Source organism: Lissotriton helveticus, chromosome 8 (genome assembly GCF_964261635.1).
Source record: "Lissotriton helveticus chromosome 8, aLisHel1.1, whole genome shotgun sequence".
Classification (NCBI taxonomy): Eukaryota; Metazoa; Chordata; class Amphibia; order Caudata; family Salamandridae; genus Lissotriton; species Lissotriton helveticus.
The window spans coordinates 1,067,087,461-1,067,114,754 of NC_136069.1; the positions used below are offsets into that span (position 1 = coordinate 1,067,087,461).

The 27,294-nt window shown below is 49.5% G+C and overlaps 1 protein-coding gene across 2 annotated transcripts in view; it reads left to right on the top strand.

The window, feature by feature from the left end:
- UGGT2 (UDP-glucose glycoprotein glucosyltransferase 2) overlaps positions 1-27,294 on the top strand; it is a 1,586,510-nt gene that overhangs the window by 74,095 nt on the left and 1,485,121 nt on the right. For both annotated transcript variants that reach the window (XM_078657956.1, XM_078657957.1), the window contains exon 3: positions 17,024-17,154. In XM_078657956.1, coding sequence (XP_078514082.1) covers positions 17,024-17,154 — 131 coding nt within the window. The remainder of the gene's footprint in view (positions 1-17,023; positions 17,155-27,294) is intronic.

The following is a 27,294-nucleotide window of genomic DNA, read 5'->3' on the forward strand; positions in this document are numbered from 1 at the left end:
TAAAAATAAGGCATAATAGGATGTTTGACCTGCAGGAATAGCGCCTCTGCGGGAGTAATCCAGCCTTCTACTAAGGCTTCTTCAACCAGGACTTTAATTTCACTCATCAATCTTGGAGTCGGATCAATGGTCAGTGGACGGTAAGCATTGCTGTTGCTCAACTGGCGGAGACACTCTGCTCTGTAAGTTTCTAGATTTTGGACCACAATGGAGCCCCCTTTATCAGCGGGCTTCACAATTATAGTACCGTCTTGGGTCAAGGTTTTGAGACCCTGTCTCTCTGCAGTGGTGAGGTTGTTATACCGTGATCTAGAACTATGCTGGTTTGTTAGTGTTATTGTCATCGTACCCTTGTACCATTGATAAGGTTACTACGAGCAGAGGATTACTGTTGAATCCCTAATTAGACCCCTAAGTTTTTAGTTGTTTGTTGATTCCTATGGGGGATAATACTTAGGCTTGGTCTATAAACATCCCTCTAGCCCTTCAAGAGAGTGTGTTTTTCCACAAGAGGAGAACTAACAGCACCATTTAGGGTAGAGCGGGGAGTGAGGCAAGGCTGCGTCTTGGCCCCCTTTCTCTTCTCACTCTACATTAACGGCCTTGAAGAGTCTATGTTGAGAGGGGGGAGAGACCTCCCAAGAGTAAAAGAACGCCTGATCCCCGCACTGCTCTATGCGGACGACGCAGTCATTTTAGCTCGAACCCCGAATGAACTGCAGAAATCACTATCTAAATATGCAGATTTTATGGCCGCTTTGGACTTGCATATAAATGTTAAAAAAACTTTTGTGATGGTAGTCGGTGGAACAAGAAAACCTGTTAAGTCCATCTTTCTGAAAGATCAAAAAATCGAAAAAACCTCACAATACCCCTACTTAGGCATCATGATAGATGATGCCCTAAACTGGAAAGCGGCGGTAGAGGCAAGGAGACATCTTTTTAAACGAGCGATATTGGCACTGATGAAATTTTCAAATAAACTCGGAAAAAGATCCCCAGTGGAACTGCTACAGATTTATGCCGCAAAGTGCCAATCCATCGCATTATATGGCGCAGGGATCTGGGGGCATACAAATATTGGCTCCATGCAAAAAGAGGAAAATATCTTCATGAGATTCCTTCTATCAACCCCACGAGGTACCTCCACCTTTGCCTCACATGTAGAACTGGGAATCTCATATATTGAAGATCTCATTAAAATCCAACCTCTTATGCTTTGGAGGAGAGTCTGGCTGTCCGAAGAAAACACCCTGACAAAAAGCATCCTACAGGATACCATGGAGTTGGACCATGTCAATAAAATAGCTTGGCTCTCCTATATAAGACATTTCTTTCGGGATCTGGGTCTTGAACAATATTACCATAATCCAGAAAAACTGAAGGAAATGTCCAAAAAAGAACTAAAGCAAATTGCATTGAACCACTTGGATTCCCTGAGACTATCTTCGCTGATTACAAAAAAATCTGTTATACACGCAATCATCATACAGCAGTTTCCGAAAATTCAGCCTTATCTGACTCTAGAAATTACCACGTACGAAAAGATGCTCTTAACAAGGTTCAGAATGAACCTATTTTTCAGATTAGTGACATTTCCGGATAAAAATAACTGGAGAACTCAGATGGACCTGTGCCCCTGTGACGATCACTCACAACAGTCCACCATCCATACAATATTTTTTTGCAAGTTTTATTATACTCACCGAAAGACATGGCTTCTTCCTTTATTAAAAAAATGGGGTTACAGACAATGTCGTCCAGCCCTGCTGGCACTCCAATCTTTGGACTCTGAATGCACTGTGTACCATGTACTAAATTTTTTAAAGTGTATTATGAGACACAGAAACAATTTGTAAAAGCAAAGTACTAACTCATACCCTATGTAAATTGCTGGCAATTTGACCTTTTTACAGTATACTTAATCGTAATTTTTTAACTGAAAGTTTGTATAATTATGTCATCTTTTATGGTTTTGCAACTGCTAAAAAAACCGAATAAAGATTATTATTATTATTACCATTTACCCTGTTTCTTGATGACTTTTATTTAATATAAGTAAACTTCTAATTATTAGTAATCCTATTCATCGCATTCCCATGCTGATTATGAGGGAAGAGCTTCTAGTCCCCTGTTGACCATGCGACATAGAGATGTGGAAGATTTGTCACATGCATGGATGTTAAAATCCCCGCCCACAAGATATAGAGCTGACGAGGATGTGTATCCTCCAAGAGGACTGGGACCGCCACCATATTCCCAATAAAATAGTTATTATAGTATTTAATTATACCCCAGTCCCAGTCTTCACACCCCTTACAGAGTAATATGTGGAAAAACGGAGAAGGATCTACAAATTTAAGGACATTATGATTGAAGGTGTTTGCAACCAGAGTTAATATGCCACCACTGGCGCTACCTGCCATAGTGGGCCGAGCCATTTTTTGATAAGAGCGATATCCATCTAAAAGGGTGGTTTCCGTGGTCCAGGTTTCCTGTAAACAAACTAAATAATTTGTTCCACAGAACTTCGCCAGTCAATGTTCCCCAGTTTCTGCCTTAAACCTGCTATATTTCAAGACATTAACTTTACCGTAGATGTATCAGGAGTTTTTGTCCTAGTCTTTGTGTTGGGAAAAGAATCAATTGAGATTGGTTCCATCTGATTGGACGAAGTGCCACATAGTCAATCACACTCTTCTAGAACTTCCAAGGGGGCAAAGCGGCTGCCTGAGATTGTAAAATTTGAGTAAAGGCGATGAGCCCCATCATGGCAGTATCCTGTTCCCCAACCCTCAAGGCCGCACGCAGGGCTTCGAGCCGCAACCAGAATCCCACTCTTAAGGAAACAAACAGCAGCCTCTAGCGCGGGGACACACCAGCAGGTGTAACCAAGCGCTTTATAAAATTTATAATATATAGGTATTATTTTTGCGGGAGGCCTGATGCCTCTGCCCTATCTCCATGGCCTGTAAGGAGTTGGGTCTGTGGAAAAAACGTAAGGAGAGGGAGGTGATCTGGGATCCGGTGTTAGTTGTGATGGGTAGGGTTCTCAATAATTCTCGTACTATTGTGAGGTCATCCAATCAACTCTTTTAGCCATTATAATGTGTTTGCTAAGATTATATGAGGGCTTCAAGTTTTCCTTGAACCAGTGGAGGGCTTTAGCCATGGGTTGACCTGTAGATTCCTTTTGGGTCTCTTGCAGTACGGGAACATTTGCCAAGATAATAACATATGGGTACGCCTCAGGGGGAAGGTCTAGCCTGCTCCTATTTTCACCATTTAACAGCGATTTGACCGGCCTACCCTCTCTTTGGAGCTGCACGGTCATACTTGTGCTTCCAGCTGCAGTCTGCTTTCCACGCGTTCCTCTACCCTTATTTCTCCCTGTGGATACCCTCAGAGAGGGTGATGTAATCGGTGTGTGAGGCTTCAATTCATCATCTTGGGGAATTATATCTGCGGTGTGGGTTGTTATGGTCCCGCCTTCCCTCACCTCTTTTTGTTGCTGGGTGCACCTTGGGCATGTGTCCCAAATAGGTTCTAATGGGGCCCTACTTCTTCCATTTGTGACATTGTGCCCCTTTGTAATGTGGGGTTGAACAGCTGTGCTATATCTGGTTTATTATGTTTTTTTTTTTTTTTTTATTTGTTTTTATTGTTGCCATCACATAATAAGCAATTACGAATATTCATTGTATAATCGCAGCGTCAACATTCGGCTGCATTCAACCAGTAGTGCAACTTTTCCAAATTTTCATTTTCTCCCCAACTCTGAACATACTACTTAGAAAGGGTCATGATAAACGATCTGCATCTTAATTTAAACACATCCTTAGCGAATTAGAACCTTCACTTACATTATGCCTATTCGACACCACTAGTAATTCTGCCTATGTGTTCAGTATCTAGGTCCCGGCTAATCCCAACCTCCAACGCCCACCCCTGAATACATTACATCAGTCCAGGTCATCCTCCTCCTCAGAGCTATCCACATCCTCATCCTCCGGTAAGGGCTCACAAATATCCCCTCTATACGAGTTCCATGGCATCCATATTTTGTTCCACTTGCGCGGATTGAGTCTCTGTTTATAAACCTCCCTCTCCGTGAACATAAGCATATCCATATTCCTACACCACTGCGACAGCGTCGGAGTAGTCGGCGCCCCCCAGTTCTGTGCAATATCGCGCTTCGCTAGCATCATACCGATGACCACCCAGCGCTTCCCATGTGGTGACAGGTCTGTCGGGCCCCACACGTGCAGTATGCATATCCGAGGGTCAAGTGTGAAAGAGGTTTTTAGTGCCTGGCTGATTGTGCGCGCTACGCGTATCCAGTAGGGTTGCAAATTGGGACATTCCCACAAAGTATGAAACAGTGTACCCTCCATCCCACAGTTCCGTAAGCAATAGGGGTGGTCCGCCCTGTGTATTTTATGTAGTGTTGTGCGTGTGTAGTAAACTCTATGCAATATTTTAAATTGGACCAGTCGAAATCGTGTGGAGATGCCTGCCTCCCTGGGTGATGCCAATGCCGCGTTCCATTCCGACTCATCTAAGTCCCCAATCTCCTCCACCCACTTTTCTCTCAGGTGCACCAGCGGATCCGGCAAGTTGTTCAACAGTTTACGGTAGGTGAGGGATGTAGCACTAGTCTCCATATAGTCCGTAAGTAGCCGGTCTTCCAATGGAGCCGACTCCGGGACCGTCGCCCCTATTTCTAACACAGACATGAGTGCATGTCTAATTTGTATATATCTGTACGTTTCCATCACTCCCAGGTCATACTGCTCCCTCAGTGTGTCAAAAGAGAGTACCTCGCCCCTCGACCATAGATCGCCAACTGTGGATATCCCGATGGTATCCCACCGATCAAATCCCTTACTGTTGCGCAAATTACCAAAGGCTCTGGAGTCCCACAGTGGCGTGAGTTTGGTGATCACCCCCTCCCAACCAAGCCGCCTCTGCGCCCTGTGCCATATAGTCACTGTGTGTTTGGTCGGTCCTTCCAGCTTCCCTACCAAACCCTTGTTGTAGAGCGGAGCCAGGAGGGTAGTCGTACCCAATTGTATTCTATCTGCCACATATGCCGGGTCATTGTGGGCATCATGAATCCATTGGTTGATCACCTTAAGATGTGCTGCCCAGTAATACAATTCAAGGCTCGGGAGCGCCATCCCCCCGCTGTACCAGTCTCTAATCAATTTCAGTTGTGCTACTCTAGCCGGCTTGCCACTCCAAAGCAATGTGGTCAGTTGTGCCGACACTTGGCGGAAGAACAACAACGGAACCACCGTCGGTGTATTCTCCAGAACATATAGGAAGCGAGGTAGTGCCAGCATTTTAAAGAGTACCGCTCTACCCAGCAAGGTCAGGGGGAGGGCCTTCCAATGGCGCACATCCGCCCTCAATCTGTTCATCAGGGGGACCAGGTTCATCTCCAAAAATGTCTCAGATTCCTGCGTGATTTGAATTCCCAGGTATCTGAATGTACGTGTTTCCACCACCAATTGGCACCCATCAGGCAGTACCGGGGGGTCACCCCGAATCATGAACAGTACGGACTTAGACCAGTTTAGTTTGTAACCCGATGCTGCGCCATGGGTCTCACAGAGGGCCAGCAGGACCGAAATGCCAGTGTCGAGGTCCATGAGGTATATGAGCATGTCATCTGCATACAGGGAGACCCTGTCCTCCCAGCCATCCCCCCATTGTATGCCTCTCAACAACTGGGTGGATCGGATAATTGTGGCCAGGGGTTCCAGCACCAACGCAAATAGCAGCGGTGAGAGCGGGCACCCCTGTCTTGTGCCCCTCGCCAGTGGGAATTCCCTCGAGATACAGCCATTGGCCGTCACTCTCGCCACGGGCTCGGTGTATAACAACCTGACCCATGAGATGAAGCCAGGGCCAAAACCCATGTGTTCCAGGACTGCAAAAAGATAGCGCCACTCCACCATATCAAACGCCATTCTGGCATCCAAAGATAGCACCGCTGCTGGCTCCTTCAATCGTGGGGCGCGTGCCAGCACTCCATGCAGCCTTCTCAAATTCAGCGCCGTGCTTCGGTGTGGCATAAAGCCCGACTGATCCGGGTGAATTAGGTTTTGTAGGTGAGGGAGTAATCTAGTGGCCAATAATTTCACCAGAATTTTATTTTCGGCGTTAAGGAGCGAGATAGGGCGGTACGAGCCGCATTCCGCAGGTGGTTTGCCAGGTTTCGGTATCGCCACTATGGTGGCCATGCGTTGGTCAGGGGGCAAGATCCCTTGCTCCCGGCTTTCCTCGTACATTTCTAGTAGGGGAGTGGAGAGTGACTCAGACATGATTTTGTACCATTCAATCGGCACGCCATTAGGGCCCATTGCTTTCCCAGGGCGCAGCGCCGCTATGGCTATTTGTATTTCTTCGGACGTCAGGTCCGAATCAAGTTCGTCCCTAGCGTCCGGGAGGAGAGTACGGGTCGGCACCCCTAGGAGCGATCCCTCCACCATCTCCCGTGTGACTTCATTTTCGGGGAAGTAAACTGACTCAAAGTGGTCAGCGAGGAGTTCCACTATCCGATCAGGCCTGGTCTGGAGCACCCCTCTCGAGTCCTTTAGCTGTAGTATGGCTCTTTGACCTCCACGTTTTTTCTCTAGCCATGCCAAGAGCTTACCCGCCTTATCTCCTAGGTCATATACCCTATTTGCTGTCGCCGCCATCCCGCCCACCACTTTGCGCCGTAGATGGGCGGCGTGTCTCTGTTGACACAGCCTGAGCGTGTGATGTGCATCCTCACTCGGGTTACTTTCATGTGCCCGAGTCGCACTGGCGAGTTGTTCCTCTATGTCTAGTAGCTCCTGGCTTTGCGCGCGTTTATGTTGTGCGATTACCGAGATCGCCTGCCCGTGAAGAACGGTTTTATATGCCTCCCAGAAGGTTACATGTGAAGTCACCGATCCCTCATTGTCTGTGATGTAAGATTTCGTGCCCGCTTTTAAAGCCTTGGCTATGATGGGTTCTTTAAGATATCCCGGGTAAATAGGATAGATGCGCCTGTGGGTTCTCACCTGGCTGGACAGCGTCAGAGTCAACGGGGAGTGGTCCGAAACCCCTCGTGGTCTAATGGTAGTATCAGTGATATTGAGAAGGCCCCCTCCCAATGTGAGGAAGTAGTCTATCCTTGATAGGCTGTCGTGGACTGCCGAATAATATGTGTATTGTTGGTCTTCTGGGTGAAACTGTCTCCATATGTCCACTAACCCTTGTGCCTCCATGAAATCTAACAACCTGGAAGGCCCCGGTGTACGTGTGCGCACTGGGTGGCGGTCTTGGGAATTGTGTGCCACTGCGTTGAAATCACCTCCCACAATGAGATCCCCTTCCGGGAGGCGTAACAAAAAGTTCTCCAGGTCTGGGAGAGCTATGGTGTGTAGTGCCGGCGGTATGTAAGCCGAGACCACATTAAGCGGCCTCCCCTCCCATTGCCCATGGATCGCCGCAAAGCGCCCCTGTGTGTCGACGCTAACTGAGTGTAGAATAAACCTGGACGAGCGGTGCATCAGTATCCCAGTGCCCCGGGACCCTCTAGTAAACTCAGAGTGAACAACCATACTGTAGCCCTTCCTATCCATGGCCCGAACGGCCGTCCCGGTTAGATGAGTTTCCTGCAACAGGACCAAGGCTGGGTTGAACCTCCTTATGCTCTGCAAGACCAGTCCCCGTTTTATTTTATCCCCTAGGCCCCTAACATTCCAGGACATTAGGCTCAATGGTGGTGCCCGCCCCATGCTATTGTCCTCCCCCATCGTAGCAGAAGATGCGGTAAGTCAGCCGACTTCCGCCACATATGATACAGCTTGTGAAGTGAACTTGCAGTCCGCGCAGTAGCGCCTCTACTCTACGCATACGCCTCATACAGTGCAGTGTCTGACCCTGTGTAGTACTTAACAACCAGAAGCTCATCCTACCCCCAACTCCCCCCCTCCCTGCCCCCCTGCTCAACGGACTCAAAACTGCCCGCCCCCCCAACTCAGCAGAGTGCTCGATCCCAACCCACAACATAGTATTTGCTCGCTGGGGTGAAGGACTCTCCGGTATCGGCGGCCCCCATCTCTGGTCGCGGAGGCCCTCAGCCCAGTATCCAAGGCGGCATTGCCAGACAACAATGCATTCCGGTCAGCCATATAACAACTGCGAATCACTGTTCCTCATCAGCACCCTCTTCTTGAAGAACAGACAGTGGGGAGTGGGCCTCTGCTCCTTCCCCTGCGGATTGTGGGCTCTGTCGGGATCCTGCAGTGCGGTGCTTGTTCTGCCTGTTAGAGCGACGCGGGGGGTCCACCTGTCTCCAACCCTCCAGCCATTCCTGCGCCATTTCTGGAGAATCAAAAAACCAAGTCTTATTGTCTGCCACAATCCGAAGTTTGGCCGGGAAAAGCATTGAGTACGAAATTTCCCGAGCTCTCAACTCTTTCTTCACCTCGAAAAAGGTTCTCCTCCTCCGTGCGACCTCAGCAGTGTAGTCCGGGAAAAATGCCAGGGTGGAGTTCTGTATCTTAAGAGGGGGCGAACGTCTCGCTGCCTGCAGGATGGCATCACGATCTCTGAAATTAAAGAGTCTCGCTATGATCGGTCTGGGGTTCATGCCCGTTTTCTGGCGCACGCCAGGGACCCTGTGTGCCCTTTCCACCGTGAAGAAGGCCGAAAGGCCTTTAGGCTGTAACTTCTGTTTAATCAAATCCTCCACGTATAGGTCCATTGCTCTCGTGTCTTCCGACTCCGGCACACCTATAATACGAATGTTGTTCCGTCTTGAGCGCCCCTCCTGATCATCGAGCTTTTCACGCAGTATCTTATTTTCCTTCAAGACGCGTTCCATACCAATCTGCAGCTCTGACACATCTTCCACCAAGGACTTAGTGACCACTTCCATATTGCTCACTTTCTCCGACATCTTATGGAAGTCCGCTCTGATCAGCGTTATTTCGGCCGAAATGGACCCAACTGTGGTTTGTACTTGCGTGAGTGCCCGCATGACATCATCAAGGGTCGCCTTCTTGCCCCCTGCGGCTTCTGCAACTTTGCTTTGCTGCGATTTGGCATCTGGGGGAGATGAAACGGGCTTCTCATACGCAAACCGCTCAAGGCGTGATTGCGATGCTCCATTCTTTGGTCCCCTTCCGGGCATCCCGTCAGTGGTGTCTGCCCAACGTGGATGCAGTCGGCGTGTCGGTCCTCTGATGCAGCGCGTCCTGAGGTGGGCACCCACACCCGATGTCGTCCGGCCCACCGCTCCTTCCTGGCTGTCACGAGGCGTCACGCCAGGACCCACCCGGTCTTCGTGGGTCTACACCAATCCACTCAGGGCCCGGCGGCTCCACGCTGTACAGGGTCCTCTCAACAGTACACAGTGGGAGCAGGGGAATGTAGCTGTCCGTCTCCGCTGCGGGCCGGGTGCGTCAACCGAGTCCCAGTATAATGCGGAGGCACTCCCTCATCAACGCCGTATGTAGCTTCACCGCCGTGTGTCCCTCGGAGCACTCGACCTGCACCCCAGTGAGATCTCAAAGCCTGTGGCAATCTTATTGAGGCGGCCCGTGGCCGAAGAGCCAGGTCCGTGAGAGCGACCTCTAGCCCACCGACGTAGGTTTAAATGTGCCCCGGTGTCTGCCCAGATGTGCGGCGGTTCCGTGCGTCCCTATGCAGCGGAAGGCCCCCTGTGCTCCACCATGATTCGCTCGGTGGTGACTAGGCTCCACTATCCCAGCTCCGCCTCGTGAGTGTGAGGCCGGGCTGTTGCGGATGAAGCCGGGCCGTTTACGTGACTCTAAGATGGCGGCCCCTCGTCCGGAGTCTCCGCGCTTCTTTCTTCCGCCCGACCCAGCGGGCTAATAGGAGCGACCCCCTCCTCACCTCCGCAGCACGGCTGGATGTCTGGGCGCACGTTCCGTGCCAGGAAAGGTCGGCGGTGCAGCGGGGTGTAGAGATTTCGTCTCCGCCTCCGCCCGTCCCAGGCGAGCGTTTCCTGTCCCCCTCCGCCCGGGGCGATGCACTTCCTGTCGGCCCCTCAGTGTAGCACACTCCCAGGTCCGGGCCCCGATCACAGGCCCACACAGGTGCCGGCTGTACCTGGCGATCCCGACAACGGATCGAGGTGCCGGTTGGCTAGTATGCCGCCGCTTGGTCCTGGGCTTCGTCGCCTTCCCGCTTGTGAATAATTCACGACGGATAAATGCTCGGATTGTCTAGGAGGCCGCTTCAATCACGGAGCTCTCCTCCTAAGCTGCCGCCATCGCCGGCTGCTAGCCACGCCCCCCCTGGTTTATTATGTTTTAACAGATCATTTAAAATTCTTCTATTTAGTAAATTGGCCTAAATTGGGGGTAGAATACAGGTAAGTGTCTGCTCCAACTTACAACATAGGTCATCAGTAGTATTAAAAAATGTATCAGTGGAACAAGTGTTGATTATTCCTTCTTCCTTTATGGCTTTATTGCGTGCACCTCCTCATTTTCTTTTCGGGGGTGGCTCCAAGGGTGTTGTACAAACTGCTCTTGGGGGAAGTCTGTTGTATGTCCACGTTGGTACAGGATTTATCCGCCCACCGTCTTCCAACCCCCCCCCCCCCCCCCCCCCCCCCCTTGACCCACAGGGTCCGTAACATGGAGGCCTGAGTTTTTGCTAGAGCCAGTTCTAACCACTTCAAGCGAAAGACAGCGTTCAGTTAGTTATATTTCAATTGATAGAACTTCTGCCACCCTTGTTAAAAAGGAATTCAAGTTGTTAATAGTTTCACCTCCTCTTTCTTGCTGTTTAATCTTTCTTTTTGCCAAGCAATCCGGTGGCCAACCGCCGTCTCCACTCCCCCGGGGTTGGCTGGGCACTTCCAGAGAAGGCAAAGCAATCCGCTGAAAGCAGATCTCCCGATCTGGTAGGCCAACAAGTCACACTTGGCTGCAGCCCAAGTGACAAAATTACAGCTTAAGAAAGTCCATTATAGCAAAACCTGGAAGAACCCGGAGGAAGGCTTCCAGACCGGAGATGGAACCACCCTCAGCAGCTGAAATGGGGGCGCACCTCACCTCACTTCCACTGCGCTGTCACTCAGTCAACCGTCTGCAGGCAACTCGGCAGCCAGGCCTCAGACCGCACCAGTTTTCATGCGGGAGGCCGCAGCTGCCTCACGGGCATTCGAGATGGGGAGAACAGCACCCCCTGGCACTTGGCGTAGCACTGGGAGCTTGCTCTAGATTTGCAACAATGCACTCCCCCGAGTCGATGGGCAATCCCGCAGTCTGCATCAGTGTCCCAGTACGCAGACATCAGGTGCTTTTCCCCCTTCGTCTCCCACTGATGTGGCTGCTCCTTCCCAGCACCAGGTGTTCGGCTCAATGCAGCGCGCTGCAGCTGTCCCCGAACTCCGACCTGGGAAAGCAGCAGCAGCTCTGTGGTCTTAACGAGAGGCGGGATTCCCAGAATTCTGCTACGCAAACAAATGATGGACAGAATGCTGCATGAATCGTACATTCACCCTAGTCAAGAGATCTGGGTTAAATCCATTGTTCTTTTGCTCACCATGCAACACCAGTTTAGACCCGCCAAATGCAAATCAGTCTTGACCCTGTGTGAATTTAAAGAATTCTTCATATAGGGGCTCACAAATGATGTCTTTCCCAAATGTCCTTAGTAGCCCATAAAGTTAATTCCTCTTAAGTATAGGGGGCCAAATGTACCTCCTCGGCGGGTGTCTGTGGCCAGGGGTCAGCCCAAACGAAATGCCAGGAGACGTGTGGAGCTCAGAGCTGGCCACCACATAGAGCAAGTTATCGAGATCCACTAGGGCCTGAGGGGGTCAAGGGCGCGAAGAGAGACAAACCACTTTAAGGCCCCAACTCCAACTTAATTTGGCAGATGAAGGTTACATGTTAAGAATATGGTGCCAGGGGGAGGAGCCTAGCTCGCGACCGAGATGGCCGCGTTTTAGCTCGGCTCCGTCCGGCCGCCTGTTTATCTTCATTTATCCTGTATTCCTCTTGCCCCGGGAAGCCCTCCTTGCTGTGTTTCGGTACTCCAGTCACTTAGCGGACACTTACCCGTTGCTCCGGTGATCCTGAGTGCTGTCGATCCTGTGCAGTGATCCCGCTCGGAGCCTCCGGGGCGGTCTGGCCGGGCCTCCTTGCTACGCTGGGCCGTGACGGAACATGTTGGTCGGCCCTTGCTGGCGCTGTGGAGCTGGACGCGGAGGCTGATGTGTGAATTGGCCGGCTGTGCCCCTTGACGGACCCGACTGGCCTGGGCCCAGAGGTACGAACGCTGCTCCTCGCGGGAGAGCCTACTCAATTGTCTGGTTGGGTCCCCCTTCTATTCCCCGGCCCGGCCATTTTGATTTTTTCCGCCCGGGCTCGGAGAACGGGGCCGGCGATACGGGGGGACCGACAGACATCCTTCTTCTGGTGGCTCTCCTTTCTGCCTTGGGGCGCCCTGCCGCAGTCCGGCTGACCTCCTTTTGCTCTGGTGTTACCCCGGCCGGGGTTCCCGACGACCGGGGACGTGCTGGGCTCTTAAGATGGCGGCCTGCCCTGGGAGTCTTTGCCGGGCCCGGGCGAGCGCTGGGGGCCCGCCGCATGGCCCGGATGTCGGATCTTGTAAAGAGTTTCCTGCGCTTCGAGTTGTCCTGGATGCACTGAACTCCTGGCGGACTACCGTGGCTGCGTCTGTCTCCACTGTGGGGGCGGACCCTCATTTTGAACAATGCGGGCCCCCGTCATCGGATTTGGCCTCCTCGTCGAGGATCGCGACTGATGTGCTCCTGGACTCTGTGCCCCCGGCGGGGACCGCATCCTTGGCTCGGAGAGTCTCCGACGCCCCCCGTTGTCCTGTCTGGTTGCCTCGGCCACTGGGCTGCGGTCCGCTTGTATCCTGGCCTGGCGTCGACGATCCTTCCAGTCTCTCTTCGCGTCGACTCCCCGACCGAGAAGTATGTTCCGGCCCGGCTGGGCCTGCCTCGTTCGAACTGTCCTTGGAACTCTGTCTGCAATACGATTGTTGTACTGTGTCTTTCCTGGATCTTCAATATTTTCTTTCCAGTTTCTTCTTTGGACTGCCGCGAAATTTTCTCCTGAGCCCTGTGTCCTTCATCGTTTGCTCTTTGTTTGTTCGGATGGTTACAACCTTGGACAAAAGTGGACAGGGCTGAAACGACTTTTATATGCGGTAGTCTGGTTTCTTTGTTATGTGATTGACAAGTGCTGTTGTGATGTTCCTGTAATTTTATGGGACTCCTGAAACTTTTTCTAATATCGTTAACTTCCCATGGGCTATACCCTTCCCTTGTAGCAGGTGGCGGGATGGAAGCAGATGATACTGATTTTTCGCCCTCCCCCGTGTGCGTTGTTCCTTCCCTTCCCCTGCCCCCTCCCTTTTGTCTTTGTTTCTACCTTGTTCCTTTTCTTCTATATTTCGGGTTCTATTTAGGGCGACAGGCACGCTGCCGGGGGGTAGGCCATAGCCCTCTGCAGGGGTGTAGGGAGGGCTTGTGGGGTGGGTGGGAGGGTCTGTTGTTGTTTTTGGAGGGGTCTTTCTCTCCTCCTTTTTTCTCCCTACTTGGTTCTATGGCCCTTGTGTATCCCCTTTTTCGGGGCTCTGTATCGCCGTCTGTCCCCCGGGTGTCTTTTTGGTGTATTTTTCCGGTATTACAAAGATGGTGATTTGTTCTGTTTGTCTTCCTATTTTGTGGTCGATTTTGTACCGGAATTTTGTTTTTCCTGCTTTGTCACCTGGGGGCGGGTGGTTGGGTTGGGGTCCCTTCCTTTTCCTTTTTCCCCCTTTCCCTTCCCTCTCCCCCCCCCTTTTTGTGGGGTTTTCTTCTACTTGGGGGTGCATTTCGTATCGTTTTGGTATTTGGGTCCTTTATTGTGCTGATCGGTGGGACGGGTGGTGGCTGCGGTGGGCGGGCAGTGGATTGTGTGCACAATTGCTTTTCTTTCTACCCGTTGTTTTGCCCGGTACTTACTGGTATACCTCTGTCGTATTTATTTCTCCTGTGTCTTTAAGATCGCTGCGTTGCTGCCCGCCGCGACCCCGCCCCTCTGGCTTGTGTTATGGCCCGCCAGGCTCCTGACCTCCCAAACCCGTTCTTAAAAAAGAAAACTACCTTTCTATTTGTTTGCTCCTGAGATTGCTCTAAGATGCTTGCTCTTTCCCCTGATTTGTTGCCTTAGTATATTGTGACACCTGATATATGTCTCCTGCTGTTTTTGTTATGTGGTGGCCAGCCCTGGTGGGTTGTAGGCCTGTATTTGTGAGCTTTCTCTGTTCAATAAAGGTTTTCAAAAAAAAAAAAAAAAAAAAAAAAAAGAAAAGAATATGGTGCCAAGCCTAGGCAGGAGGGGGCAACAAGCAGCAAGGGGTACAGCAGAGAAGGACTGGGAGGGAAGGAGTAGACCTTGGAAGGTGCAAGCCTCACCGGCCGCTTCCAAGCCAAACAAAGGGAGCTGCAGCACTAGCTTTGCCCATGACCACCAACGCCGCCTTAAGTCCCCAACTTCCTGCCTCTCCGCCCGCACACAAGGCCCACATGGACCCCACTCTGGCTGACCGGCCTTGAGAGTAGGTAGGGGAGGCGAGTCCTGATGTCCGCTACAAGGTTGCTAATGCTGAAAGCCACAGAGACTGCAGTGAACCTCCCCATGCACACCCTCCAACGTACGTCTCCGGGTCGCTTTTGCGATGGCTCCATGTCATTCACTGATTAATGGCTCTGAGGCAACTGAAGATTTTTAAGGTTCCAATGTTTTTGTGGCTCTCCAGTTTGAGGAGTATTTGTGTGTCATCTGCATGGTTATGTCATGTGAGCTGTCATGTGAGCTGAAATGATCATTTCCGGTAATGACTAAATGTAGATGTTGAAATCATGGGTCTGATGATCGAGCCTTAAGGGACCCCTGCTTTTGTGATGTACGGTTTGGATGAAAAAGAGGGAGCATGGATGACATTTGTCCTGTTTTGGAGGTAGGATGTGATCCAGTCGAGAGCAGTCCCCTCTATGCCCGCTTTGTGGCGACTTTGTATTAGAGTGTCATGTTAAACTATGTTGAAGGCATCATAGAGATCCAAGAGAAGTAATGTAGCTACCCCGATCGGGTCTACTGTATATTTAATGTCATCCCAGATGGTGATGAGGACAGATTCTATGCCTCTTTCTGGGCGGAATCCTGTCTGGTAGTCTGAACGTATGGAGTTATCTTCACTGAATTGTGACATCTGGGGGAATGCTGCTCTTTATATCAGTTTGCCCAGGAAAGGTCCCTCTGTAATTGTTTGGGTCATGCAGGTCTAGGTTAATTTTATTTAATAATGAGCATTTGTATGCCTTTTTTATGTCTTGTGGAAAGATTCCCATAGTTAAAGAATTACTGATTATTCTTCTTACTGGTGTGGCAGCAGAGGTACAAGTGAGTACAATGTGAGTTTTTAGCAAAAGGTTGAGGTTTGCAAGGGCTTCTTATAAACAAACCCTTGTGAGAACCCCACAAGTCACACCACCCTAGACTTTCTCTGCTGTCTGGTATGGTAGGTTTCTTAGGGTGGTAGCTGAACTTGGGCCCAAAATCTTCAGCTACCCACACTGTAAAAAAAGCTTTTTTGCTGGGTGAAGTGTGATATCTCCCGGTTGCGTTTTGGGGTGTTGTGTGCTACTTCAGGGGCTAGGCACAGCCACACCAGTGAGATACCATGTTTATCCGGGAACATATGGGTCCACAGAATAGTAGAACATTTGTTATTACCAATTGGATATGACTGCATTTGTGGTTTCCAAATGTAAGCCAGATTGCAATAAAGAAGATGTTTTGCAAAATGACCTCTAAATCACATGACAGCGTGGACAACTACAAATTCAGAGGTGTACAATTAACCACTGCTCCTAACCTACGTATCTTGTGTACATTTCAGTAATAATAGGTTTCCTTCATACTCATTTTCACTTCTTTGTATTTTTCCATATGAATTGCTGTGTGGTTAAAACACTATGAAAAATCATTGTAAGGTGCAGCTCATTTTTTGGTTGTGGGTGTCGGATAGTGGTGGGCGGACGTTTCCGTTCCGCCCACGGAATGGGCGGAGATTTGCCCCTTCCGCAAAGAAGGCAGAGAAACGGGGCAAATCTCCGAGCACTCGGGGCAGAACCGAAGTTGGCCGCCCGCCTCCCGCCCACAATATTACACATTGATTAAAGCCTAAAATAAGATTTAATAACACTTACCTTATCGCGGAGTCATCTTCCCGGTCTATCGCACCTTCTTCTTGAAACTGCGCATGTGCATTCCTGGCAAGGAATCATAAGCCACAACTTGATCTGATTGACAGTGTTAAAAGCACTTGATAGGTCCATGAAGGCAAGATGTAAAGAGCTCTTCATGGACCTAGTTTACTTATTTACAATCCGAGACAAATTGAGGCATAGCTAAGTGATTCCCAATCCTTGCCGAAAACCATACAGTACTCTTGACAATACATGATTGTCGGCTGCCCATTCTTCTAATCGAGCCAGGAGGACTCCTACTAAAACCTTTACGGTGCAGCAGTTAATGTAATCGGTCTGTATTAGGACGGGTATTTCGCACAGTAAACACTACAGCCCGTCGCTCACTGTCATTTATAGTTATTCAGGTTGATCACGTGAGAGCACGTACAACAAAAAAGTATACCCATGACACAGGAAAGCTAAATAAAATAATACAATAACTAACATTGTCTGACCATCGGTTTTACTTCTGAAACTAATAATAAAGACTACCACCACTTTAAACCAATGGGACAGACTAAGTTGTATTTCAGTAGAACATAATCTTGTTACAGACATGACCGTGGCTGGTGCAGGTGAACTGCTCTAATCGAACACAGAGTGTTGCTCGTGGGAAGATATATTTCTCATGATTATGTTTGTTTTTGTCTTTTCCTTTGTTGGATCATGTACTTGGAAATAAGACATAGTAAGACATGAATATTTTTTCATATTGATGATTTAATTTTACAGATGCAGATTCTTCTTATTACAACCTGATTCTGAAGAAGGCTGGACAGTTCCTAACTGATTTGCAAATCAGTCTGTTGAAGTTTGCTATTTCCATCAGAGCATACTCTCCAACAGTTCAGATGTTCCAGCAAGTAAGTGGTACTTTCTGAAATGTTTATTTCCCCCCCTTTTGCAGTGTTTTTAGTGGGAGAAATGCACATTTAGGAATCCAGCACACTGAGTTATGTTTTATTCATTGTTAGGCCTGGCTACACACAGCTCTAGCCCTGAGTCAGACAGGTGCTTTCTTACTACTTCTTAAAAAATACATAGAGCTCTTTCATGAGAGGTACCACTCTCTTACCACATGCTGTTGGGTTTTCAGTGTATGATTTCGATAGTTATGGAGAACTTCCATCACAATGGTTGAGGGACTATTTTGCTTCTCAAAAGAGCAGTGAATTATCACACTCCTCACCCTATCCCATTGAATCATTTGTCCCTATTGGATTCTGAATACTACGTTTTCTCTAGCACATGGATTTAAAGCACTTTTAATGTATTTGTTAAGCTTGAGTGTGCACCTAATATGGCCTCCTAATTGCTTTTCTTAATATTACTATGATCATTAGGCTGCACTGACCCCAAGTTAGCCAGCCCGAAGTCTCACTGGATCTTGACTTTTTTTAAGCTGGTGGCTTCTCTTCATTGCTGTTTTTGTTTTTAGTCACCTGAAAAGGTTGGTTTTTTTCCAATGGGGCAGAATAACTTTATTTTCTTTGATCTTCTGGTGGACAGAGTTACAGAGTTTGTGTTTATTTTCTCAATTTCCCAACGTGGGCTAAATATTTTTACTTCACCTAAGTATTATTTGTTATAGTCCTGCTATCGTGTTTCTAGAAACAAAATCAAGACTATAATTAACAGTACCTCTCTCTCAGACAATTTGATACTCCCTGCCTGCTTTAAATGTCACAGCTCTTGTTTTGCCCCAGTAAGAAATGGGGTCTCTAGTTGGCAGTGGTTTGCACCCTGTTGAAGTAGGGCCCCTCACTCTAGTCAGGATGGGAACCTCAACAGACGATGAGAATCATTTTCAAAACACAGCCTGGGATATACCGCTCCAAGAGAGTCCACAAATATCCAAACACTCCAAGTTAGATAGGCAGATATTAGAGAATCTCGAAATCTTCAACATCAGAGCATTAAACGGGAGATTTTTTGGAGAAAATCCTCCAGCGAGTACATTCTATACGACCGGAATTAGTAAAATATTGGATTACACCTTTATTTCATTATCCTTATTCCATCAAATGGCCTCATTTCTGATAGGGGAAAAAGCTGACAGCGATCACTGCCCCCAGGAAATCACTCTCAATATTAGCAAGCCTAAATTTGAGTTATCCTTAGTACCTAAAGATTCAGTTTATACCTTCAACTACAAAAGGATCAAGTAGTCGGCAGCGAACGATGGAAGCATGCTAGGAAAGGCAAAGCAGCACTTTGATGAAAGAATTGGAGCTAGCGAAGTGGAGAAATGGGAGCGTTTTCTAACAACTATTGCAGCTTACTCTACAAGTCCAAAACTTCAAGTGGGACTGACTGGCAGCAACATGACTTATTTTACAAAAGAATATAAAGAGAAGATAAAGTCTACAAAAAAACGAATCTATCATACAATGCGTCAACTTAGGTGTAACCCAATGGATATAGTGAAACATGATCTTTTATGGGAATTAAAGGCATCAATGAAAAAAACAAAATGGGAAGCAAATAGATCCGTGGAGGACAACATGTGGGCAAAACTACACGCAGATACCAAGCAGAATGACTGGGCAAAATTTTGGAAAACAATTAATTCCTTCATAAAACCTAGGCATGACGGAGTCTCCTCTAATATCACCGAAGAAGTATGGGTAAACAATCTTAGAAATCATTTTATACAAGACAGAGACTTCCATTTGGAGACAGAAGCTGACAATAACAACTCAAAGCCACCGCACGGGAGCTGCTATAAACAAGAAGGCCATATAGCAACCATGAATGAAGGAGTGACAAGTTTACAAAAAATAATTATGCGCGAGAGGGGGCGCCAGGCCCAAATGGAATTCCGCCCATTCTTTATAAACAGAAGGAAAGCGAATGGGCTGTAGCACTCGAGCCAATTTTTTGGGAAATTAAACACTTCAATAGATTGCCCGGTTCCTAGAAGGGCTCTATTATTTCTCCGATTTTCAAATCTGGGGATAAGTCTCTACCACAAAACTATAGATTGCTCGCCCTTATGGACAACGAGGCAAAGTATTTTGCTGGGATACTCTTGGAGGAATTGCAGGCCTGGGCCATGGAAAAATCCCTAATTCCGGTTAACCAGACTGGTTTTGCTAAGTCGGTGGGACAACTACCAATATTTTAACCATGGGTCTGTTAATTGACAAGGCCAAAATAACTAAGATGCCCATCAACTTGTGCTTTATAGATTATAAGGCTGCTTTCGACCCTATTAATCGAAATCTTTTATGGTCCAAATTGAAGAGGTTGGGGATACCAAGGCCACTGTTAGACCTGCTGATTAACTTGCATACTGAGACATGGATTCTATGTCAGGACCGGAGGAGAGGATTATGCTTTATCTCTCTTCGCTTTATTAACCAATTTTTCCACAGCAGCTCATTACTAAAACCAGTATCAAAACCACATTCCCCATAACACTAGGGAAAAGAAAACAGCCTCTTGTAAGTCCTTTCACAGTGTCCATGAACGTTGTCCCCATAAATCATCCTGAGACTTCCTGCACTCCCTCTTTCTTCGCTGCTCGGCAGCTCGAGATAAGTGCATTTTGGTTCTTCTCATGTTTGCCTTTGGGGGAGTTGAATGTTAATGGGATTGATTTGCCTCGTCGTTTTCCTCCCACAGATTCCCTACTGAGCCGCGGGAACGCTGGTGCGCTCCTTACGCGGTTTGTCTGCCCGTATCTCATTGACCGCGGTGCGGTCCTCCGCCCGTTAAAGGGCGCTGTGTGGGCGACGCGACCTGCGGCCGGAGCGCATTTCGGCAGAGATCAGACTGAAGCGCTCCGGTCCACAGTACATGTCCGCGCCCGAGCCGCCAAGTCAATCGCCCAGGTTGCTACTGGGTCTGTATTCCCCGACCTTTAACAAACGCCCGCTCGGCGGGTAGGTAGTGGTGCGGTGCGCCTGGGAACGCGGTTCCCCTCACGCCCGAGTGAAGCCTCGGGTAGGTATTAGTGTGGAGGCCCTCTTTGTAGGTCCCTCACGGACACCCGGACTGGCAGCTCTATCTTTTCCCAGTACATCTGTGGGGAGTGTGGGTGTCCTGGGGCTTCAGACCCATTAAATTTCGTGCCACTGGCAGTTTATCTTTACTGAGAGACCCTCAGTCCTTAAATTACCGCGCTGCTGCGTGGGAGTGCTCCTTCGGCGTTCTGTCGCCAGGTTTGCTTATGAATTGCCCTGAATTGCCTCAGTGTGCCTGAACGTCGATACCTGAACCTTAGCAAGCATGGAGCACGAGTATTATGAGGAAGAAGATTCCTTGGCCTAGCTTCAATGGGATGAGGATTTTTACGCGAAGGTAGATGGTTCCATTCATAAGGCGGTCTCGGACCTCATGACTCCAATGGAACAACGGTTGGTGGGTAAAATAGAGAGTTTGTATGCGAAAATGGTCCCTCCTCCGCTGGCTGTCCCGGGACCTTCAGGTACTTCGGGTCAGGCTCAGCCAGAGGAACAGGGACCCCCTCTCCGAAGAAAAAGTGTGAAGGTGGGGTGGACACTGACGCTTTTGAACGCCTTAAGCAGGCGTTTTTGGAGCACACCGCCCCGATAGAGCTTCCCCAGGGCCCTGAGCCTCCTGATGAGGAACTCCAGCCGACGTCCCCTGGGACTCAGTTGGGCGACACTCCGGACGCTTCTGACGACGAGGCGGGCTCGTCGCGCTCTTGGAGGCCGTCGGGCTCCTCGGAGCCCCCGAAGGCGGGAATTTCCGACATGTTGGATCCTGACGATATCGTACATCCCCGGTCAGCGGAATGGGCCCCCGCTGAGAAGGCAGCTTTGTATTTGGCATCTCGCCTCAGGAAGCCGCTAGAGAATGAGGCGCGCAGTCGTCTGCGGGCCGAGTGTCCCAGGCCGACGCTAGAGGGCAAAGTGTCAACAACCCCTGAGATTGAAAGCAAGATGGCGACGTTCTTGGCTAAGTTTATTAAGGACCCGAGGAAAGAGATAGATAGATCATGGTGTGCATGCCAAGACAAGTTATTGGACGCCATTGGTTCGTTAGCCAAAATTCTTGACATGGCAGAGGAGGCCCGCAGTTCGGGCTCCTTGATCGATCCCGAGGTCTTGTCAGCATGGGCCCAACAGGCGATCTGTTTTATCGGTAATGCAAAGTGCGCTCTCTCAAGGCAGAGGCGCAGATCGCTGCTTATTAAGGTGGACCCCACACTAGGGGATTTGGCATGTTCAGAGGCTGGGGCCTCAGCGCAAGGGGGGCTGTTTGGCGAGCCATTCATGAAGGAACTGGGAAAGTTCGTAGCTACGTTCACGTCCTTGGACAAGGCGCAAGCCAATATTAAACGAGTTTTTCACCCTCTGGTTTTCCGTGGGGCCGGTCGGGGTAGGAGCCGCCCGCCTGGCCGCGGACAGAACCAACTGCCCCAAGGTAGGGGGCAAGGCTCCGAGCACGGACAATACCAGTCTGACCAGCGCTTTAACAACTTCTACCCCACCAGGGGTCAACTCTTCAGGGGACGAGGCTACAAAGGGAACGACGGCAATGCTAACGGTGAGTGTTTTACCTGCTGAGCAGCTGCGAGTAGGGGGCAGGCTGGCGTCATTTTTCACCGCTTGGGAAGAGTTTACGGGAGACGCTTGAGTTCTCCAGACGGTCAGGGGTTTCCAAATAGAGTTTTACGGTTCCCCTCGCCAGGCCCATCCTCCCCGTCCGATCGTTTTCTGCGCGTCAGACGCAGCCATGATAGACGACGAGGTGCGGGATTTGCTCCGCAAAGGGGCGGTGTGTCGCACCGTGGTACACCCCTCTGGCTTTCTCAGCAATATTTTTCTGGTCGACAAGACAGATGGGGGTCGACGACCGGTTATCAACCTTCGAGAATTCAATGAGTGGCTGGTGTACAGACACTTCAAGATGGATGGCATTCACCTGCTCAGGGATGTTCTCCTGCCACTCGATTGGATGGTCCGCCTGGACTTAGAAGATGCGTACCTGGTGGTTCCGATTTTCCCTCCTCACAGGCGGTTTCTCCACTTTCTGTGGCGAGGCCAACCGTACGAATTCCAGTGCCTTTTGTTCGGGCTTTCCTCGGCCCCGTGGTGTTTCACCAAGGTTCTCAAACCGGTGGTGGAATATCTGAGGGCGCGCGGAGTCCGCTTGATCGTCTACTTAGAGGATGTATGACGTTACAACGCATACTTTTACCACGCATACCGTTACAACGCGTTTTTTACATCGCAAACCTTTACAACGCATAGCGCTTAGAGGTGCTGGATAGTGGTAAGTATAATTTTCTATTCCAACTCCAGTCCCCGTGGACACTAGGGAAGGTGTTGGATAGAAAATTAAACTTATTCCCTATCCTAGAGCGCCCCCCAGCACAATGCGTTGTAATGGTTTGCGTTGTAATGCCTGCGTTGTAATGATAGTGCGTGGTAAAAGTTTCGTTGTAAAGGTTGTTTACCCTACTTAGACGATATTCTTCTCTTGGGCCAATGCCCCGTGCAGCTTCGACACCATTTACAGTTGGCGGTGGCTCTCCTCCAGTCTCTGGGGTTTGTCATCAACGAGAAGTCCCTCTTGGTACCTACTCAGCGAGCGACTTTCCTGGGATTCGTGATAGATTCCACCTCGGCCACACTGAGTCTCCCTTCCAGGAAAGTGGCGAAAATCCGTCACGAAATTCACCGGACCTTGGTCAAACAGAGGACTTCTCTCCGTCAAATTGCCCGGTTGGTAGGCCTGTTTTCGGCTTCCATTCAAGCGATCTTCCTGGGTCCGTTACATTACCGGGCCCTGCAGCGGTTTAAAGCGCACCTCCTACGGAAAGTCCTTACCTACTCCCAGGTGGTTCCGTTGACGGAAGAGGTTCGCGAAGAACTGGAGTGGTGGCTTTCTCACATGGAAGCCTGGAACGGCAGAGCAATTTTCGGCTCGGCACCGGACTTGGTGATAGTCGGATGCCAGTCGAGCCGGCTGGGGTGCGCGGTGAGGGGAGTTCTCCACCGGCGGAAGTTGGTCTCCTCAAGAGCAGCTGCTTCACATCTATTGTCTGGAGCTCTTGGCGGGCTCCTTTGCGGTCCAATGCTGGACCAAGGACCGGGTTCAAGCTTCAGTATTGCTGAAGATGGACAATGTGTCAGCGGTCAGGTACATAAACCATCTAGGGGGCTCTCGCTCCAAAGCATTGGCGAATATGGCGAAGCAGTTTTGGGAGTTCTGTCTTTCCCACCAGGTGACGGTTACGGCGGAGTATCTGCTGGGAGCGGAGAATCGGGTGGCGGATTGGCATTCCCGTCACTTTCGGGATTCCAGCGTGTGGAAGCTGGATCCGGAGATCTTTCAGAGCCTACACGAACGGTGGGGCCCGTTTTCGATCGACCTTTTTGCGTGCCGCCTGGACAGGCAGCTTCCCCGGTTCTTCAGTTGGAGACCGGATCCTCTGGCAGTGGCATCCGATGCCTTCAGCCAGGATTGGAGTCAGGAGACGGGGTAGGCTTTCCCCCGTTCTCCATGATCACCCGGGTGGCGGCACAGGTTCGCAGACAAAAAGTTGTGGTGGTACTGATAACGCCATTTTGGAGGTCGCAAGTTTGGTTTCCGGTTCTACTGGGACTTTCTTGGGATTTTCCAATCCGACTCCTCCGAACTCCCCATCTCCTGTTGAGTCCGGAAGGAGTTCCTCACCGGTTGATAGAGGAAGGCTCTCTCCAGCTCATGGCTTGGCGGATTACAGGCAACGTTGGAGATTGCCGGGCCTTTCGGTCCACGCTGAGTCCTTGTTGTCCAGAGCTTGGGCGGACAGTACCTCTAAGAGATACAAGTCGGCATGGACACGATGGGTTTGTTGGTGTTTACGACGGGAAGTGGATCCCGTGGTCGCAGGATTGACCTACGTTCTAAATTACCTGGCCGAACTAGCCCAGAAGGGTTTGGCTTATAGGTCGGTGAATACGGTCCGTTCGGAGATTTCAGCGGGGCATGCTCTGGTGGATGGAGCGCCCCTGGGGGAGCATCCTTTTTGTCAGCAAGCTTCTCCGGGGCATTCGTTTATCATTGCCCCCGGAACCTCGTTACTCGGTCCTTTGGGATGTAAACCTGGTTTTGAACCTTTTGTTGTCTTGGCAACCAAATAGTTTTCTTTCAAGGAAAGAACTGTCGGCTAAGCTGGCCATGTTACTGTGTTTGGTGTCTTGCAGGAGAGTGTCGGATGTCCGGGCTTTGGACATTACTACCAGGGTTTTTTCCCCGGATGGGGTTACCTTTACGGTGAGTAGACGTACAAAATCGAATACCCGTACGATTTCTTAGCCTGCTTTTGCAGACTCCCCGAAACTTTGCGTGGTGCAATGCTTGAAAGCGTATGAGGAAGCTACGGAGGAAGTCCGTCCTCCGGGCGAACGACAAAAAGCCTTTTAAGGCGGTGTCTTCTCCCACTATAGCCCGTTGGGTGCGGTGAATCATGCAGGAGGCTGGTATTAATACGCGAGCTTTTGGAGCACACTCAGCGAGGGGTGCGATGGCTTCCAAGGCTTTTAGCCTAGGTGTGCGTTTGGAAGCCCTGATGAAGGCAGCGGATTGGTTTTCAGAATCGACCTTCAAAAGGTTTTATTTCAAACCGCTGTTGAATGTGGCGCAGGTGGTGGTGAATAAGCTTTGAAGAAGCATAATCCTCGCCTCCGGTCCTGACATAGAATAGAAATTTGCCTAGCCTACGAGCAGGTAAGTTTCAATTCTATTAAGGACGCGGAGGCGAGGATTATCCCACCCAGCAAGCGCGTTGGTTGCTGTCCCTCACCGTATGGGTGGTAAGTAATGAATTTTCTTTGTGACTTGACACATGATGTTTCTGGGACTTCAGTGGCTTATCATAGATGCATATGCTAGTCAATATTGCAATTGTATTGTGCATTTGGTTCATGATGTCATGCGTGACGGGTGTGGTCTTTGTTTCAGGGAATGATCACACGAAGCAGAATGCCTAACCATGGGAGAGATCCTCCAGCGAAGAAAGAGGAAGTGCAGGAAGTCTCAGGATGATTTATGGGGACAACGTTCATGGACACTGTGAAAGGACTTACAAGAGACTGTTTTCTTTTCCCTAGTGTTATGGGAAATGTGGTTTTGATACTGGTTTTAGTAATGAGCTGCTGTGGAAAAATTGGTTAATAAAGCGAAAAGAGATATAGCATAATCCTCGCCTCCGCGTCCTTAATAGAATTGAAACTTACCTTCTCGTAGGCTAGGCAAATTTCTATTCAGGTGAAGCTGGCTGATGGTTCCCACCTGTCAAGGCATATTCCAACCAATAAGGGTCTCAAACAGGGTTGTGTTTTGGCTCCCACGTTTCTTTTTTTTTTTTTTTTTTTTTTAAACTTTTATTAATAGGAAGGAATAGTGGTGAATCAGTTACACACATGTTCATAACATTTGTTACAGTTAGTACCTTCCAACTTTTCCGTTCTCGATAAGAAATGGCATCGCATCAAGGACCTTGTTACAGTAAACTTCAGGAGAGTTGTAGACACATTAACCAATGTTTCTATTACTTGTACTGAGTCCCTTCGTCTCCTTTCCCTTATCATACGAGGCAATGATAACATCACTTTTAATAGAAAAAGAAACAACCAACTCCCCTCCCCCCCCCAACCATGTGTCATCATAGCCGTTATGTCTCCACCCACAACCCGTATCATCATGTGGCCGTGCACACACGCCGGTATTTAGCCAGGACAGAGTCAATAATGTCTTAATGCGTAGTGACTGAGGTGACTACCCCTTATTCGTTCCGCTATTCCTCTTCCTCCTCCGAGTCAGGGTCCTCTCCCTCTGGTAAGGGGTCACAGATTTCACCTCTGTAGACATTCCATGCCGCCCATATTTTGTTCCATTTGCGGGGCGCTGCACGCAGCACGTATACTGCCCTTTCTGTTATCATTAGGATGTCCATGTTCTTAGCCCATCTACTGGCGGTGGGTAGGTCTGGTGCGCCCCACTTCTGTGCTATATCCCGCTTAGCCACTGTCATGGCCAGAGTCGCCCAAATCAGTTCGTATCTATTCATGTCATTGGGGTCCCAGATGTTCAAAAGGCACTTGCGTGGTTCCGGTAGAATAGAGAGTTTAAGGGCTTGGGAGATCGAGCGCAGTATTTGCCTCCAGAATTCCCGAATGTGCGAGCATTCCCATAGTGTGTGCAACAGTGTCCCCTCCTCCCCGCAGCCTCTCAGACAAAAGGGATGTGGTGCTCTTTGTATTTTATGCAATAGTGTCCTTGTATAGTAGATGCGGTGCAGGATTTTAAGTTGTACCAGTCTGAGTTTACTTGAGATTCCCACCTCCCTCGGGGAGGCCAACGCCTCATTCCATTCAAATTCATCTGTCCCACCTAGTTCCTCCTCCCATTTTTCTTTTAGTTTCAGCGTTGGGTCTTTGAGATTATTAACCAGTTTTTTATACGTAAGGGATGTAGCGCTTTGGATCATGAATTCTGTTAGCAGTCTATCTTCTAACGGGGAGGAGTCTGGTAGAGTGGTGCCTGCAGGAATCGCCTGCAGTAATGCGTGTCTGATTTGAACATATCTGAATGTTTCTGTGGGTTGAAGGTTATACTGTTGTTGCAGGTGTGAAAAGGGTATTACTGTGTCATTGTCCCAGAGGTCCCCTACCGTAGAAATGCCTATGGAGTCCCTCCGCTCAAATCCCTTACAGCCTCTGAGGTTCCCCAATTTCTTCGTGTCCCATAATGGTGTCATTTTGGTGATTCGGCCCACCCATCCCAGTCGGGCCTGTGCCACATGCCACAGGGCTACCGTATGTTTGGTCGGGCCAAGTAGGGTTTTAAGTTGTGATTTGTTGTAGAGCACGGACAGCATGCAGTCCGTTCCAAGTTGCGACCAATCTGCCCGATAAGCAGGGTCCTCTCTCGGGGCGTGGATCCAGTAGTTTATAATTTTCAGTTGGGCCGCCCAGTAGTATAGTTGAATGTTGGGGAGCGCTATTTCCCCCTCGTACCAGCTTTTAACCAGCTTGTCGTAA